The 17,176-nt window shown below is 34.9% G+C and overlaps 1 protein-coding gene across 2 annotated transcripts in view; it reads left to right on the plus strand.

The window, feature by feature from the left end:
* The window catches only part of POLK (DNA polymerase kappa), a 62,216-nt gene extending 48,784 nt beyond the window's left edge, over positions 1 to 13,432 (plus strand). For both annotated transcript variants that reach the window (XM_079916449.1, XM_079916448.1), the window contains 7 exons: positions 50 to 216; positions 2,594 to 2,626; positions 5,821 to 5,917; positions 8,286 to 8,457; positions 10,154 to 11,113; positions 11,612 to 11,654; positions 11,882 to 13,432. In XM_079916449.1, coding sequence (XP_079772575.1) covers positions 50 to 216; positions 2,594 to 2,626; positions 5,821 to 5,917; positions 8,286 to 8,457; positions 10,154 to 11,113; positions 11,612 to 11,654; positions 11,882 to 11,966 — 1,557 coding nt within the window. In that variant the 3' untranslated portion in view covers positions 11,967 to 13,432. The remainder of the gene's footprint in view (positions 1 to 49; positions 217 to 2,593; positions 2,627 to 5,820; positions 5,918 to 8,285; positions 8,458 to 10,153; positions 11,114 to 11,611; positions 11,655 to 11,881) is intronic.
* Positions 13,433 to 17,176: the final 3,744 nt, after the last annotated feature.

Below are 17,176 nucleotides of genomic sequence, written 5' to 3' on the forward strand. Positions count from 1 at the left end.
TCTTATCTTAATTTCAAAATGTATTAATGATAAGTTGATTCTTTTCTAGGTTTCTGGAATAGGAAAAGTTACAGAGAAAATGTTGAAGGCCCTTGGAATTATTACTTGTACAGAACTATACCAACAGAGGGCATTACTTTCTCTCCTTTTCTCTGAAACATCTTGGCATTATTTCCTTCATATTTCCCTGGGTCTAGGTTCAACACAGCTGGCAAGGTATCTGTATTTATAATTATTCTGCTTTTTTTTAGCATTTGCTGAAATAACAGTTTTCACCATTGAGATAGAGACTACAAGGATAACATGTTTTAAATTTCTTTTAGGCTAACTCAATTCAGAATATAATTTTTGAATTAGAGTCAAAAGATTGGTTGTGAGAGAAAAGGAAAAGAGGAATAAAAAATCACTCCTAGGTTGTTGGCTACAACATTTGGATAGAGGGATAAGAGGAATGATGGGTGCTTTCTTTTCTGTACCTGCCTTGTTCTTTGTTCAGAACGTAAGAATATTGGTGATCAGATTGTGGGGGTGAGAAAGATGGCTCATACTGCAGAACTCACCCTTTAAAGCAAGTAGACTTAACGATTCCTTGAAAGCCTTCATGAACTACCTGTATTTCTTCTCTTTTCCAGATTTGTAAATGATTCATTAATTCAGTACTGAGTACTTTGCGTTAGGCACTGTTCTAGGCACTGGGGATAATAGCAGTAAACAAGACAAAGTCCTGCCTTCATGGAGTTTGCAGAGTAGTGTGGGAAATAAAAAGTAACCAAATAAACAAATGGAGAAAGTAAGGCAGAGTGGGGGCACATAGATGTTGACTTGGGGGGTAAGAGATGGGGTTGGCAGCGGTTCTCCAGAGACAGAGACCTGAAGGGGCCAGCCATGCAAAGATCTAAGAGAAGAGGAAACGGCTAGAGGAGAGGGCCTGTGTTTCCTCCCTGCCACTCTTTCATCCAGGTCTTAAAAAGAAGGATCCCAGAGCTAGAAGGGTACACTGTTTAGGGTGGGTGAAAAGAAGGCACTAAAAACAAGAATGAAAATTAACACTGGGCACTATTTTTACGATTTCGTTATCATCTTGTTAGCCTGCCCTCAAAATAACTCTTTTATATTCATATAGTTAAACTAAAGGAAAACAAGAAGATTACTGAGGAGGCATGTAAAATAAGTTTGATTAACCAATTAGACCTGCTATATCTTACAGAGATTGCAAGGCATGTGCTATTATTTTTCTCATCTCTCCATGCTCCTCATTCTTTCAAGTCCAGGTAGCTGACTTTGATCTTGAGTGGATATAATGAAAGATAAGAGAAAGACATCACAGTACTATAAATAATCCAGTACATGAAGGTGATGAGAAATAAAACTTTCTTCTTTAATCCAAAAATTATCCTCTTTTTATTTCCATAGTGCTTGAAAACAATACAGTTTTTAATATAATATAGCACATATTAACCTGTGGTAGAGATGCAGGTAATGCTTTTAAGTGAAATTCATAGGTAATTTTTAACCATATAAAATAGCAAACTTACCTTCCCTTCTATCAACATTCTCTGTTTCCTTAATTTGCTTTATTTTTTAATCTGTAGTACTTCTCCCCTTCTAACCTGTTCCATATTTACTGCTATGTTTATTTGTCTCCCTCCACTAAGATATAAGTTTCTTTATAACTATTTTTTTGGACATTTATTTAATTTACTTATTTGGTTGCACTGAGTCTTAGTTGTGGCAGGCGGGCTCCTTTGTTGTGGCTTGCAGGCTCCTTAGTTGTGACATGCAAACTCTTAGTTGTGGCACGCATGTGGGATCTAGTTCCCTGACCAGCGATCGAACCCAGGCCCCCTGCATTGGGAGCGCGGAGTCTTAACCACTGTGCCACCAGGGAAGTCCCTAAAATATAAGTTTCTTAAAGGCAGGCACTTGGTCTGTTTTGTTCATTACTGTTATCTCCAAGGCCTAGAACAGTGCTTGATTCATAATTGGTTTGTGAAATACTAGGAAAATGAATAATCTACATGTCATTTCAGCTTTTTGGTTTTAACTGCTCCTACCAGAGCAGCTAGAATCCAACCAAACTAGGTGGTTCAGATTCCCAACCATCATCCTATTGCTGTATGGCAAATTTTAACTGAGCTTCTATAGAGTGGTATAAGTGAATAATAAATAGGCTATTATTAATGTACTAGGCCAAAAACTAGATAATGGATATTAAATTATTTAAAATTTAATTATATCTTATAACTGCAAGCCATTATGCTACTACCTTCTGTTGGTTTTTGTAAGTTGTGATTTTTTATATTCAGACTTTTAATAGAAACAATTTATAATATCATCCTGTTTTCAAATTTGTTGTCTTTGATAGATATAGACTTGATCCATCACACATGTAATTATATTAGCATATCTTTCTACATTCTTTGGTGATAGTTTTATTTTTAGATTAAAAAACTCACTGTGTTGCATGATGTATAACTTTTAATCTAAAACATTGAGATCTCTAAAGGGTAACTGATGTAAAATCATCTTGGTTGACTAAAAGAAATTCAGTCTTTGAGAAAGCAAATAAAAGCTTTTTTTTTTTAATTTCAAGGGATGGAGAGAGGAAAAGCATGAGTGTTGAGAGGTAATGTTTTGTTACTAATTATTCATAATTTGTATTATTTTAAACTAATTTTTAATTTTTAGTAAATTTTCACTGAAATTTAAAAATCTATTTGCAAACCAAGTAACAATTTTCATCAGTTGATACTACTACAGTAAATATTCCAGTGCAATGCTTTATTGTCTTTGCTTGCTGTGCTCTCAATGGGAAAAAATTTAACTGCAGTTATTTTTTTAAATGTTGGTTTTGTTCCTATTCAGTGAAAACCAAGCATTTTAGGATTCTAAATCTTAATTTATAGGCTTATTTATAAGAAAAATTATACTGAGTAGTTATTTGGGAAATTTAAGAAATGATGATGGAAATTCTTCATGAAGTTCTTCAAATATTGGTGAATAACCATAGACATCAAATAGTAAGATACTGATGAACAAGAGCTTAGAGGTGATCTAGTTCGGTGGTTTACAATCTTGTTTGAAGTCAAATGAAATCTTGATGGAACCTTATTGTTTTGGGAAATATGTCATTGTTTGAAAAGTCCCTCACTTATCTCCTCAAAGAACCAAAGTTCCACTAAGACATTTAAGAACCGCGGACCTAGTATAAGGTTGTGTTCATTTTGCACATATGTTATTCATGATCGGAAAAGCTGAATGACTTTTTTTAAAATTTTATTTATGTTTTATACAGCAGGTTCTTATTAGTTATCTATTTGATACATATTAGTGTATACATGTCAATCCCAATCTCCCAGTTCATCCCACCACCTCCACCACCCCCCCTTTTCCCCCTTGGTGTCCATATTTGTTCTCTATTTCTGCCTTGCAAACCAGTTCATCTGTACCATTTTTCTGGATTCCACATATTTGTGTTTATATACAATATTTGTTTTTCTCTTTCTGACTTACTTCACTCTGTGTGACAGTCTCTAGGTCCATCCACATCTCTACAAATGACCCAATTTCATTCCTTTTTATGGCTGAGTAATATTCCATTGTATATATGTACCACATCTTCTTTATCCATTCATTTGTGGATGGGCATTTAGGTTGCTTCCATGACCTGGCTATTGTAAATAGTGCTGCAGTGAACATTGGGTTGCATTTGTCTTTTTGAATTATGGTTTTCTCTGGGTATATGCCCAGTAGTGGGATTGCTGGGTCATATGGTAATTCTATTTTTAGTTTTTTAAGGAACCTCCATACGGTTCTCCATAGTGGCTGTATCCATTTACATTCCCACCAACAGTGCAAGGGGGTTCCCTAGAAAAGATGAATGACTTTTACAAGACAACACACTTTATCAGTAAATGACTGATAAAAATTGTTGTTTTAGGCTGTGATTTACATAAAAGCAATCAAAGGAAAAGAGGGGAAAAAAGCATCCAAAAGTGAGATAGTATCGTCCTATTTAATGATTTTTTCTTCTATTTTGTCTTTTGTTATTGAGAACATTGCTTGCTGTACAAGAATATTAATATTAACTAATATTAATATTTCTTAAGAAAGGGCCATCAAACCAATAGAAAAAAGTGACCAAAGATCTAATTAGTTAACAGAAAAGATGGTACAAATGGCTTTATAAACATGTGAAAATAATCTCAGTCTCCGTATAATTTAAGAAATTCAGATTGAAAATTCTCTGAGATAGCATTTTTCACTAATTAAGTTGGCAAAGATGCACACTCTATTGGCAAGACTATGGGAGTGAAAAAGCTATTAAACTCTAAAGGAGGGTGTACTAGTTTCTTATTGGTGGTATAACTAATTACCACAAATTTATTCTCTTACAATTCTGAAGGTCAGCAGTCCTAAAATTAAGGTGTCATCAGGGTTGCATTCCTTCTAGAGGCCCCAGAGGAGAATCCATTTCCTTTCTAAAAGCTTCTAGAGGCTTCTTGCATTCTTTGGCTCACGGCCCCATTCTCTATCTTCAACTCTCACATTTTGTCTTTCTTTGACTCTTACCCTCCTGCCTTCTTCTTACAAGGACCCTTGAGATTACAGTGGACCTACCTGGATAATTCAGGATAATCACCTCATCTTAATTTAACCACATCTGTAAAGTTCATTTCACCATGTAAAGTACTAGATTCTGAGAGATAAGGATTTGAACATCTTCGAGGACCATTATTTTGCCTACCACAGGGGGCAAGCAATTTGGCAGTATCTATCAAGATCACAGATACACATGTACTTTGATCCCACAGTTCTTTTTCTAGGCATACATTCCACTGGTGTAATCACATGTCATTTTACATGTATACATGGTTATGCACTGCATTTTTTTTTGTGATAGCAAAAGATTGGAAATAAGTTTCTACAAATAGAGGATTGGTTAAATGATCTTACATCTTTAAATTAGAATTTATGCTGCCATATATAAATGAAATTATTTATAGGGAACTCTCACCAGGATGAATGAGAAAAGCAAAGTGGTAAATAATGTATCTAATATTCTACTGTTTATATAGGGGAAATGTTTGCTTGTTTGCTTTTATATACATACAGTATTCTAGAGGAATAAATAATGAATAGGAAGCTGGCAATATTGGTTGCCACTAGGGAAGAGAACTGGGTAGCTGGGAATAGTTAGAAGCGGGACTTTTCACTGAATGACTATTCAGGGTTTGCTCGGGCTTTTTTACTGGTTACCCCACTCTCTCTTTAGTGTCTTTATGTTAATATGACCTTTCAATACCCTTGTGCAGATGAAGTCACAAGTTCTACATTTAATCTTACCAGCCCTCCATTTCCGGTTGCCTATTAGATGACTTTATGTAGATGCCACGAACCAACCCCTTAAATCTACTTGAAGATAATTCGCTTACAGAAAATACACATGCAGTAATTGGAATGTTGTTCTCATTTGTACTTTCTTAAGATAATCCTCTGTAGCAGAGTCTGTATACATATGTATCCTAATGTTTTGTAAGTTTTGAGGGCATTATCCTTATATGTTGGTGACTTTAATCATCTTTTAAAACATATTGTAGAGAGCAAAAGCACCTTTGCTAATCCGTTTAGCTATAAACAATCTCCCATTATTTAAGAAGATCTTGGATGTTTTTACTTAATCATATCTTAGTTCATCTGAAAACTTTGTACTGTAGAAAATATAACTTAATGCTAGGCCATTTACATGTACTATATCATTTCTAAAGTATACTGAATTGTAGTTTACTTTGTGCACCAAAATCATTCTTGCCTTTCTAGGACATTCAGTGAGATAAGTAAAGCAGAAGAACAGTACAGCTTGTGCCAAGAACTTTGCAGTGAACTTGCTCAAGACCTGCAGAAAGAAGGACTTAAGGTACTTCATTTTTATGCAGTGTTCTTAGTTTTCTAAATTTTTAATAATAAAAAGCTACCTTAAATTTTTAATAATAAAAAGCTACCTTAAACCAAGAGTTAGATTTTGCATTTAAATACAAATTGGGATGTGTCAGAAAAGAGAATTCTTGTCTTCAATAGAGACAAATTGAATTCTGACCCTTATCTGAGGCCTATGATGAGGTCATTTTATGAGAAGCAACTTATGAGGTTGGAGTGACTCCAGTATAATTCCAGAGAAGTTTATATTACCTTGGGAGTACATTTGAATAAGTTCAAAATCAGAGTTATATTGGCAGTAAAGAATAAGGGATAGGGAAGGATTTCCCTAGAACTGTGCTTGTTATAAATGCCTTTCCAATTATCCTTTAATGTCATTGTCAGGTAGACAGTGACCTTCTGGAATAGGCATTTTGTTTCAAGGCCTTAATCCAGGTTGCTTAACACATTGAGAACAAAACCTGGAAGGCTTTGAACTTTGTATTGTATAATCTTCACTCGCAACAATCCATGTTTAGTATTTTTCCAACATTCTCAAAACAGAGGTAGGGTTATTACAAAGTATAATACAAAAGCAGTAAAAAGTTATTACAAAGAAAGGGATATCTGATGAATATTTTCTTATAATCCTTCTCTTTTATACCTTAAATATATAGAGAGTTCTTTTTTTTAATTTTTTAAATAAACTTTTAATTTTAGAATCATTTCAGATTTATAGAATAGGTACAAGGATATTATCAAGATTTCCAGTATACCCAGTTTCCCTCATTATTAACATCTTACATTATCATAGTACATTTGCAAAACTAAGAAACTGACACTAACACATTTCTGTTAGCTAAATCCAGACAGTATTTTTGTTTTACCTTTTTTTTTCCATTCATGTCCTTCTTCTCTTTGTTCCAGGGTTCAGTCCAGGGAACCACATTGCATTTAGTTTTCATATCTTCCCAGTTTCCTCCAGTCTGTGACAGTTTCTCCGTATTTCCTTGTTTTTCATGACCTTGACAGTCTTGAGGGATACTAGCCAGGTATACTGCAGAATGTCTTCCAATCTGGGTTTGTCTGATGATTTTCTTATGATTAGACCAGGGTTATAGGTTTTTAGAAAGAATACCACAGAAATGAAGTATCCTTCTCATCACATCCCATCAAGGTATATGATAGCCACATGATATCACAGGTGAGAATAACCATCCTCACTTGGTTAAAGTAGTGTTTGCTAGGCTTCTCCACTGTGAAATTACTACTTTTCCCTCTCCATAGTCTATTCTTTGGAAGTGAGTCAATAAGCCTAACCTACTCTCACAACCTCCAGGAGGTAGCAGAATATACAAAACAAAATTTACTGTTTTAACTTTCTAAGTATACATTTTAGTGGCATTAAGTACATTCAGATTGTACAACCATCAACACTTTTGATCTCCAGAACTTTTTCATTATCCCAAAGTGAAACTGTATCCATTAAGCAATAACTGTAAAGGAGTTCTAACACGTAAATTTAACATAATATCTGGCATATAGTAGGCACACAATAAGTGTGAGCTGTCCAGAAGATCTTTTCAATGAAGTCCCTTCAGAAAGATTTTTTTTCCCTATCTTTTTAGGTACTGAATTAACCTCAAAAAAGGATTCAGTAAAAAGAAAAGTAATCAGTTAACTTTGCCCTTTATATAAAAGTCTTTTATAAAAAGTCAGTTGGGGAGGGAAGTAATAATTACTGACTAAAGTGGGATTTTTAGATTACTTATGAATTTCAGTTATTCTTTATGACAATTTTCATTATGGTTTTTTATTTTGTAATTGTAATAGTTAATATTTATTGCCATTTAATATACATCAGGCACTGTTTTAGGGTCTTTATTTAATGAATGTTGATCTTTAACATTGAATGATCTCAACCCCAAAGAATTAAAATTGTAAGTTTAGTGTTTTGTCGGTATAAGACCTGTCAACTAGTGTGTCATTTGAGTTCTTCCTTCCTAGAAATTTCTCTTATATAGAAACTATTATATGATGCAGTTGACAAACATAGGGAAGGGAGTGTGGATACAAAAACTCTATGATCAGCCCCTAGACCATTATAGATTGAGTCATTATTTTATAACATAAGCCAAAATTGTGTTTTTGCTGTCTTTCATTACTGTTTTGTTTAGGCACAGTGGGTAGGGCAACAACTCCTCCTCCTCCTACAAAAGCTCCACATTACCATGTTTTTTTGTAAATAATTGATTATACTTCCGTACTCTGTGTACACAAGAGACCTTTCTGAATTTTTCTATCCTGTAAAATAACTTTTTTATGGAAGTTAAAGAGCCATATATAATAATGTATTCTGTTTGTTACAGGGTAGAACTGTTACCATTAAGCTAAAGAATGTGAATTTTGAAGTAAAAACTCGTGCATCTACAGTTTCATCTGTTGTTTCTACTGCAGAAGAAATATTTGCTATTGCTAAAGAATTGCTAAGAACAGAAATTGATTTTGATTTTCCACATCCCTTGAGATTAAGACTTATGGGTATGACTTTTCTTTACTTGTTTTTCCTTAAATCTGCTAGACTTTTCCATAGAATCAACTTGGGAAATATTCTTACCTCTATTTTATTTCTTAAACATGTTTAGGAAGTTGTACTTATGCTACTGCCATTTTTCTTGATTCTTAGGACCTGATGCATGTGAAGCCATGATCATTAGTTTAATTCCAGTAAGAACCAGTTAAAGTCGTTCTTTTCCTTACTACTTACTGAAATCCTTGGGGTTAGGTATCTTTCAAAATTTTAAACTTTTCAGATTTTAGAAAGCAAATTCACTGCATGTTGAGTATATTATATAATACTCCTTTGGGATCTGAAGCAGCACTTCATGATCAAACACATTATTATTTCTGTAGGAAAACAAAAAAATATTCACACTGAGTTGTAAAGACTCTAAATGGTCTGACACCAATCTTGTCATCAATTACCATCTGTTGCTTACAATTTTCAGAGCTTTTTGGATTTCAGAATTACAGATAAGGGATTGTGGCACTATAAAACCACATTTCTAGCCATCACGTGGTAAAAAAAGATAAACAAACCATGTTTCCAAAGTGAACGAGTGAGAGAATGTTTATGGATAAGCACTCCAAATGCCAGTTTTACTGCTAAGGATGGGTCATTAGCCATACTTTCACATATGAAAAATAGCACACACTGAAGTCAATTTGAATAAAGTATGTTAACTAAAAGAGCTAAAGAGTGGATGTTAATAGCAGCTTTATTTATAATTGCCAAAACTTGGAAGCAGCCAAGATGTCCTCCAGTAGTAGGTGAATGGAAACTGTGGTACATCTAGACAACAGAATATTATTCAGCACATAAAAGAAATGAGCTATTGGAGTAGAGGGCGGGGGAGAAGAAAAGAAATGAGCTGTCAAGCCATGAAAAGACATGGAGGAAACTTATATATTATTAACTGAAAGAAGCCAATCTGAAAAAGCTACATCCTGTATGATTCCAACATATGACATTCTGGAAAAGGCAAAACTATGGAGATACTAAAAAGATCAGTGGTTGTCAGGGGTGGGGGGAGGGAGGAATAGGCAGAGCACAGAGGATTTTTAGGGCAGTGAAACTATTCTGTATGATGCTATAATGGTGGATACATGTCATTGTACATTTGTCAAAACCCATAGAATGTACATCAAGAGTGAACCCTAATGTAAACTATGAACTTTGAGTAATAATGTCATGTCAGTATAGATTCATTGATTGTAACAAATGTACCACTCTGGTGTAGGATGTTGATAGTGGAGGAGGAGTGCATGTGTGGGGCAGGTAGTATATGGGAACTCTCTGTACTTGCTACTCAACTTTGCTGAGAACCTAAAATTGCTCTAAAAAATAGCGCCTATTGCAAAAAAGGGAGCTAAAGAATCTATGCAATTGACTCCAATTAGTTACTCGATATTTAGTGGTATCATGTGTCAGGTATTAACTGAAAGACCTATATAATCATGCTAACTCCAGTAGATACTTACTATTTACTATACCCAGCTTTATGAAGAAAGTTAATTTCTACTCATAATACCACCTTTGAAAAAGCATCCTTTAATTCAGAGAAGACAGTGTTGCTTATTTCTGGCTAAATAGCCTTTTTCATATGTGTTATAATAGTATTATGCAAAATGTCTCTATTGAATTTGAAATGGATTAATTACGGTTGGTTTAATTTAGGGGTGCGACTATCTGGTTTTCCCAATGAAGAGGAGAAGAAATGCCAACAAAGGAGCATTATTGGCTTCTTACAGCCTGGAAACCAAGCCCTGTCAGCCACCAGGTGTACACCAGAGAAAACTGACAAAGATCAGTTTCTAAAACCTCTAGAAATGTCCCATAAGAAGAGTTTCTTTGATAAAAAACGATCTGAAAGGAATTGGAGCTACCAGGACACATTTAAATGTGAAACTGTAGATAAACAAAGTTTACAGACCTCACAATTCTTCCAAGTTTTAAAGAAGAGGATGAGTGAGAATTTAGAAACATTGGAGAATTCAGATAACTGCCATATATTTACTTGTCCTGTTTGCTTCAGGGAGCAAGGAAGCATCAGTCTGGAAGCCTTTAATAAACATGTAGATGCGTGTCTTGATGGACCTTCCATCAGTGGAAACTCTAAAATGTCCTCACGTTCACATGCTTCCTCTACAGAAGTGAACGAGAAAGAAAATGTCCATGATTTTGTTTCTGTCTGTGAGAAGCAGGATTGTGAAACTCATCAGAAGAATGCAGAGATCACATCAGTAGATTCTGTAGAGTTGGCAGAGACTACTGGTAATCAATCTAATACAGAAGGTGTAGATGCGCTAAGTAATAAGCACAGTGAAGAGGAATGTTCTAGTCTTCCAAGCAAATCGTTTAATATGGAACACTGTCCTCAGAATTGTTGCGCTGTTTCACTGGAAAATGAAGATGTTGCGTCATTAGGAAGGAACGAGCCCCTACAACCTTATTTATATGAAGTGATCAGTGACCAAGTCCTCGTTTGTCCTGTTTGTAACCTAGAACAAAAGACTTCAGATCTTACCCTATTCAATGTGCATGTAGATGTTTGCTTAAATAAAGGCATTATCCAGGAACTGAGAAGAGATAAGGTTAATCCAGTTAACCAACCCAAAGAAAGCACCACAAGTACTGGTGAGTTTACAGTTTACAGTTTACATAGTTCATGTACGCTGCCATTTAGGAAAATGTTACTTTAACGGTGGGTTAGAATTAGCTGAAGACATTAGATTTAAAATTTTGGGAAACCTCTGGTTTGGGCTTGATTTAGCACAGAATGAACTCAATGGTTTAGGGAGCTGAGTGATCTAATCAAAACAGAAATTCCTTCAGAGAACACTTGCCAAGGCACAGTGGTAACTTAACTATAATTATATAGCCACAAAGCCTCTTTAACTTGTTTTTTGGTAGTTCCGACTCTAACCCAACTTCAAAATCAGCTGTAATACTAATGAAACAAGTAAATTACAAAGAAATTATGCTATACATTAGTTTCTGGTATATATAAATTCGAACAATGTAGTACTAAGGAGGTTTTTATTATCTTTAATCAGTCAACCTTAACTCTTTAAATTTTTCGAAAGCTTTTTAATTATTTCATGTTATTCATTGTGGAATTTCTTCCCTCTAAAGATAACTCAGGCAAAGTACAGAAGATTGGAACAAAAGCAAACAGGTATGGCTAATTTGAGTTTTAATAAAGCTGGCTATAAAATTGTTATATTTTGAGGTCTGATTTTTAAGAAATGTTAAAATTTGCTTTTAGAAATCATTAAGTAAAAGTTTTAAAATCAATTATTTGCATAAACAATTTTTTAAATCTCTTCATGCATTTTATTATTTTATATTTTTTTGTTTTGTAGTTCTTCATGCATTTTAATTGCATGTTCTTTTTTATTCCAGGCCAGGACTGATGACAAAGTACTCGGCATCAAAGAAAACAAAACCAAACAGTCCCAGACACACCCTTGATATATTTTTTAAATGAACTTTGAACATTTTATCATTAATTTTTGATTGAAACTTGTTACTTTATAATCAATGAATGTATTCTTCCTCATTCCAGGCTTACAGATTCATTGAGTGAAAGGCAAGTGCAATAAGCCCTCCCCAAATGACATTTCCTTTATATGAATTTGGAATATATACTAATTTACTTCTGTATATTTTTTTGATAACAATGAGAATTCCACTTCCACTATACTTCAATTGGAAATCAGTTCTGTTAGAGACAATTTTAAAATGAGAAGTTAGGAATGGGATCAGGAAGTGATTTCCTTCTTTATTATGTTTTATAGTGAATATAAAAACTTACATTTATAAGGGCTCTCAGAAGTTCAGATAAACCTACTTTAGCATAAGAATTTTTCAGCACTTAACCACTTTGTTGGCACTGGACTGCTATGTTTGATCTTAGTATCTTCTACAACTTTGTATAATTATATTTTAGCTCCTAGTATCCTCAGATACCTCATGAACATTCATAATTAATACTTATCTTAAGTTCTATGAAGAGTATTAGCTTAGCAGAACTAGCATGGGTGGTTTTGTTACCTTCAGGAAAATAATGTCACAGTATTATTTGCTGTGTTAAAAGAATTTTTGTTTAAAATATGATTATTCATTTGATTTTTTTAAATTTAAAATTTCTTTAATGAATAAGCACTTGGTTCACTTTAAAAAAATATTTAGTCTAAGATTCAAGGTAATTATTTTCTTATCTAAGACTTTTAAATAGCAATATTTCATTTCTTGGCAGTTATATTTGTACTTTACACAAATCTGTAAAAAAGGATAAATTGTACACTCACTTCATTTTTATTATGACCTTCTGGAGAAGAATGTGCAATTCAAAAGATTAATGTGTGTTAAAACACCTCATTTATCTTAGTTATATTTCTATCATGTTTTCATTAATATTCGCGAAAGAAGACAGCTTAACAGTTGTTAGCTTAAGTAGTTGTTCCAAATATTTTTGTGCTATCAATAGAGGAGTTTTTATCAAAAAAAAATTATTTAATTGAAACGTGAAGATGGAACCCATTTTCTATTACTGCTTTAAGGAACTGAATCTTTTGTTCTCATATTTTTGTTTCTTTTCATATTTTATAGCTCGTTACCTAAATGTATAAAGACAATGTTTTAGGAGTAGCGTAAATTAGGATCTCGCACAACCTTTGGCCAAAGTGGTAATTTGACTTTAAATTACTAGATGGATTAAAATTAGGCTTAATGTTTATTAACATACCAATTTCATGCCTAATATTATTATACGCTATGCTTAATACCTAGTTGTAGAGCTACGCTTCTTGATTGTGTGATTTACTTACATTAATTCTCTACAAAATTAAGTTCAATGAAGCACTGATTTAATGTATTGAAAAATAGATAGAACCATATTTGTTCTTTTCTATTTTGTTTCAACTTCATTTTTATTGTGTTTTCAACATTAGAGTGAATACTAAATTATTTACACTTAGATGATTCATTTAATTGAATGTTATCATTTAGTAATATTTAATAAAAATTTAAAATGAAATTTTCAATGTTTAATCTTTAGCCAGTAGAAATGGTTTCCTTACTTTTCCACTCTTTTCCCACCTCTGTTGCTTTCACTCTTATTTTCTTTGCCCAGAATTTTCTCCACATCCTTTTCTGTTTTGTCTAATAATCCAACTCATTTTCTTTTTATTATAATTTTGTTTGGGGGCATTAAAAGAAAATACAACAAAACCACAAAGAATAAGCACCTATAATCTTACCTATTTAGAGAGTCAGAATATAGGGAACCACCTGGGAGAACATATTTGCAACACATATAATTGGCAAAATACTAGTATCCAGTATATATATAATCCAGAATATATAAATGATTCCTATGAATCATTAAGGAAAAGACAGACAGCCAGTAGAAATTTGGACAAGTCTTTGGATGGCACTTTACATAGAAAGAAATCCAAATGGCCAAGAAACATGAAAACATCCTCAGCCATTTTAGTAATAGGGAAATGAAAAAAAAAAAAAAACACAAAGAGTTATTGTAATACCTTTCCCAGATTCACAAAATGAAAGGATCCAATGATATTAAGTTTTGGTGATGATATGGAGCAATATGAACTCTTATTTGAAAACAATCTCTTTGGAAAACGGTTTGTCCTTCTTCAGTAACTCTGAAGATGTGCACACTCAACACCCCAGCAACTGCACTCCTAAATATACGCCTTTGCTGGTTATCTTCCATTTGCCCTCCTGATTTTACTCTGTGCCCTCCACCCTGCTTTAAGTTCAGTGAGGCATCATGGCAGCGGGCAGCCACTGCAGTAGGTTTCAGGGAGGAAAGAAGATGAAGTTGTTTATTTATTCCCTCATATAACTTTTTGAAGAATCATGTCAAGCTGGCTAAGTCCCTTGACAAAAGGTCACAACTTCTTCATATGTCATTTTCTGCTCTCTCTCCAGGTTCTGATAATCCTTTCCTTGCCCTCACCCCCTCATCCTAGGGGTGGCAACAGAGCCTTGCCCTTACTAGCCCTGAGGTGCTGCCCTATCTTTCGTGGTTTCCCCACACCCTGCCCACACCTTTGTAAATGGTCCCTTTCTTAAAAGTCATTTCAAAATACAATTTTTTTCCTGCCAGAGCTGTAACTGATAAAATGTCTTGGGAAAACTATTGAACATGTTTTTTAGAAAGCATGTGCAAGAATGCACATAGCAGCACTGTAATAGCCAAAAAATGGAAATAAACCAAATATTCAGCACTGGTAGAATGGTTAGATTCTACCATTGTATATTCATGTAGATTCAAACAGTAGAATTCTACACAGTGGTGAAAATGAAGGAAATAGCTAATCAGAAGGTGGATGAATATCACAAACATAATGTGGAGCAAAAGAAGCAAATCATAGAAGGATGCCATCGGCATGATTCCATTTATATAGTTCAAAACAGTGTATATTGCTTTAAGGATGTATTCATATGAGATCAAATTATTAAGAGAAGCAAGTATATTATTGTCCCCAAAGTTAGAATAATGACTTCCTCTGTGGGGAGGAAAGGGAATGTGATTGAGAAATGGCACAGGGAGCTGTTGGGATGCTGACAGTCTTCTGTTGTCTTGGGTGGTGACTGCATGGATGTTTATTTTTAAAATATTATTTAAACTGTATGTATGTATTTTATAGATTCTTGTTCATATGTGAGCTATATCACGATAAAAAGTAACACAAAAAAAATGGCAGGAACCGCTTTCCTTAGTAAGGTGATGTTCTCCTTCATCTCTGCAGGCTACTAGCTTCAACAGAGAAAAAGTACATTTCTCTCTGCTAGGACCTTGCTGATAAACACAGCAAGAAAGAGTCATCCCATGACAACATTTTGAGTTTTTCTCCTAATGTTTCCCCTAATGCTACAGCCTCAATCAGCATTTGGTCTGCTCTCCAAAGTCAAATTGCCAAAGTTGACAATTTGACCAAATATTTTATCATCTCCAAACAAGTCACCAGCTTCCCAACCTGTGATATATATCACCACTCCTCAAAGCCCCTCCCTCAAACACTAAGCCAATTCTGTATATTAGATTTTGTTATTTTCAGCACTGCTTTCTGTATCACTGCTTTCTGTATCACTTCAGAATTTTACTTAAGCTGTGAATTACAGAGACCCAATCAGTGTCTTAAAAAAAAAAAAAATCAGTTCTAGTGTTCCCACAAAACACAAATTTCATTGGTTAACTTTGGCTCGATAGTTCAAAGATGGGTTCACAGTCTGATTTTCTTGGCCTTACATGGCCAACTTCTGGCCGCAAGATGGATGGACTTTTCTATATCCAGCCTTACACATGAGTTCCAGGTAGGAAGATGAGGAAGTAAAAAGGACAAAAGGGCAAGTCTGCCCCATTTTAAAGAGCTTTCTTGGAAGCCCCACATAACAATTTCCACTTCCATCTCATTGACCAAACAGTGTCATGTGGCTTCCCCATATTAAAGGGAACCTGGAAATGTAGTTTTTAGCTGGCTACGTTGCTACACCCAAACAAAATCAGGATCTGTTAGTAAATTGTGCCTCACCTATTAAAAAATAACTATATAACTTTATTATCAGATGATGTGTTTGTCTACATTTTTTAAAATCTACATTTAGGACTTCCCTGGTGGTTCAGTGGTTAAGAGTCGTGCTCCCACTGCAGGGAGCACAGGTTCAATCCCTGGTCAGGGAAGATCCCACATGCTGTGCAGCGCAGCCAAAAAAAAAAAAATCTACATTTAATTAAAAAGTTCAATAAGGTTATGGCTACAAAATCAATGTACAAAATCAGTAGCATTCCTGTACAACAGTAATAACCAATTAGAAAATATAAAAATCTCTTTCATGACAACAATCTATAAGGGACCTAAAGGGGCAGCGGGTTGTGGGGGGCGGGGCGGGTATCTATCAAAATAGGTGCAAGAGGCTTCCCTGGTGGTGCAGTGGTTGAGAGTCCGCCTGCCGATGCAGGGGACGTGGGTTCGTGCCCCGGTCCGGGAAGATCCCACATGCCGCGAAGCGGCTGGGCCCGTGAGCTATGTCCGCTGAGCGTGCGTGTCCGGAGCCTGTGCTCCGCAACGGGAGAGGCCACAAGAGTGAGAGGCCCGCATACCGCAAAAAAAATAAAAATAAAAAAAATAAGTGCAAGTACTTAGGAACTACAAAATATTATTGAAAGACAAGCAGTCTGAGTAAATTAAAAGAATAATCCTATTTATGAATAGGAAGAATAACTATCTTAAAGATAACTCTTGGGCTTCCCTGGTGGCATGGTGGTTGCGAGTCCACCTGCCGATGCAGGGGACATGGGTTCGTGCCGCGGGCTCGGAAGATCCCACATGCCACGGAGTGGCTGGGCCCGTGAGCCATGGCCGCTGAGCCTGCGCGTCCGGAGCCTGTGGTCCGAAACGGGAGAGGCCACAGCAGTGAGAGGCCCGCGTACCGCAAAAAAAAAAAAAAAAAAAGATAACTCTTCTCCCCTAATTATTCTATAAGTTCAATAAAATTCAAAACAAAACTTCTCATGGTTTTTCTTGGAAGTTGTTTGAGTCTTACTTTATTCTAAAGAAAATTCTGGAAGCCCATTTAAAAATGATTCAATACTTAAGTTCCGATAGTGTTGGTTATCAAACAAACCTCGACACTTCTCCCAACTGTACGAAGAACGGCCTAAGT

Source organism: Stenella coeruleoalba, assembly GCF_951394435.1.
Source record: "Stenella coeruleoalba genome assembly, chromosome: 3".
NCBI lineage: Eukaryota > Metazoa > Chordata > Mammalia > Artiodactyla > Delphinidae > Stenella > Stenella coeruleoalba.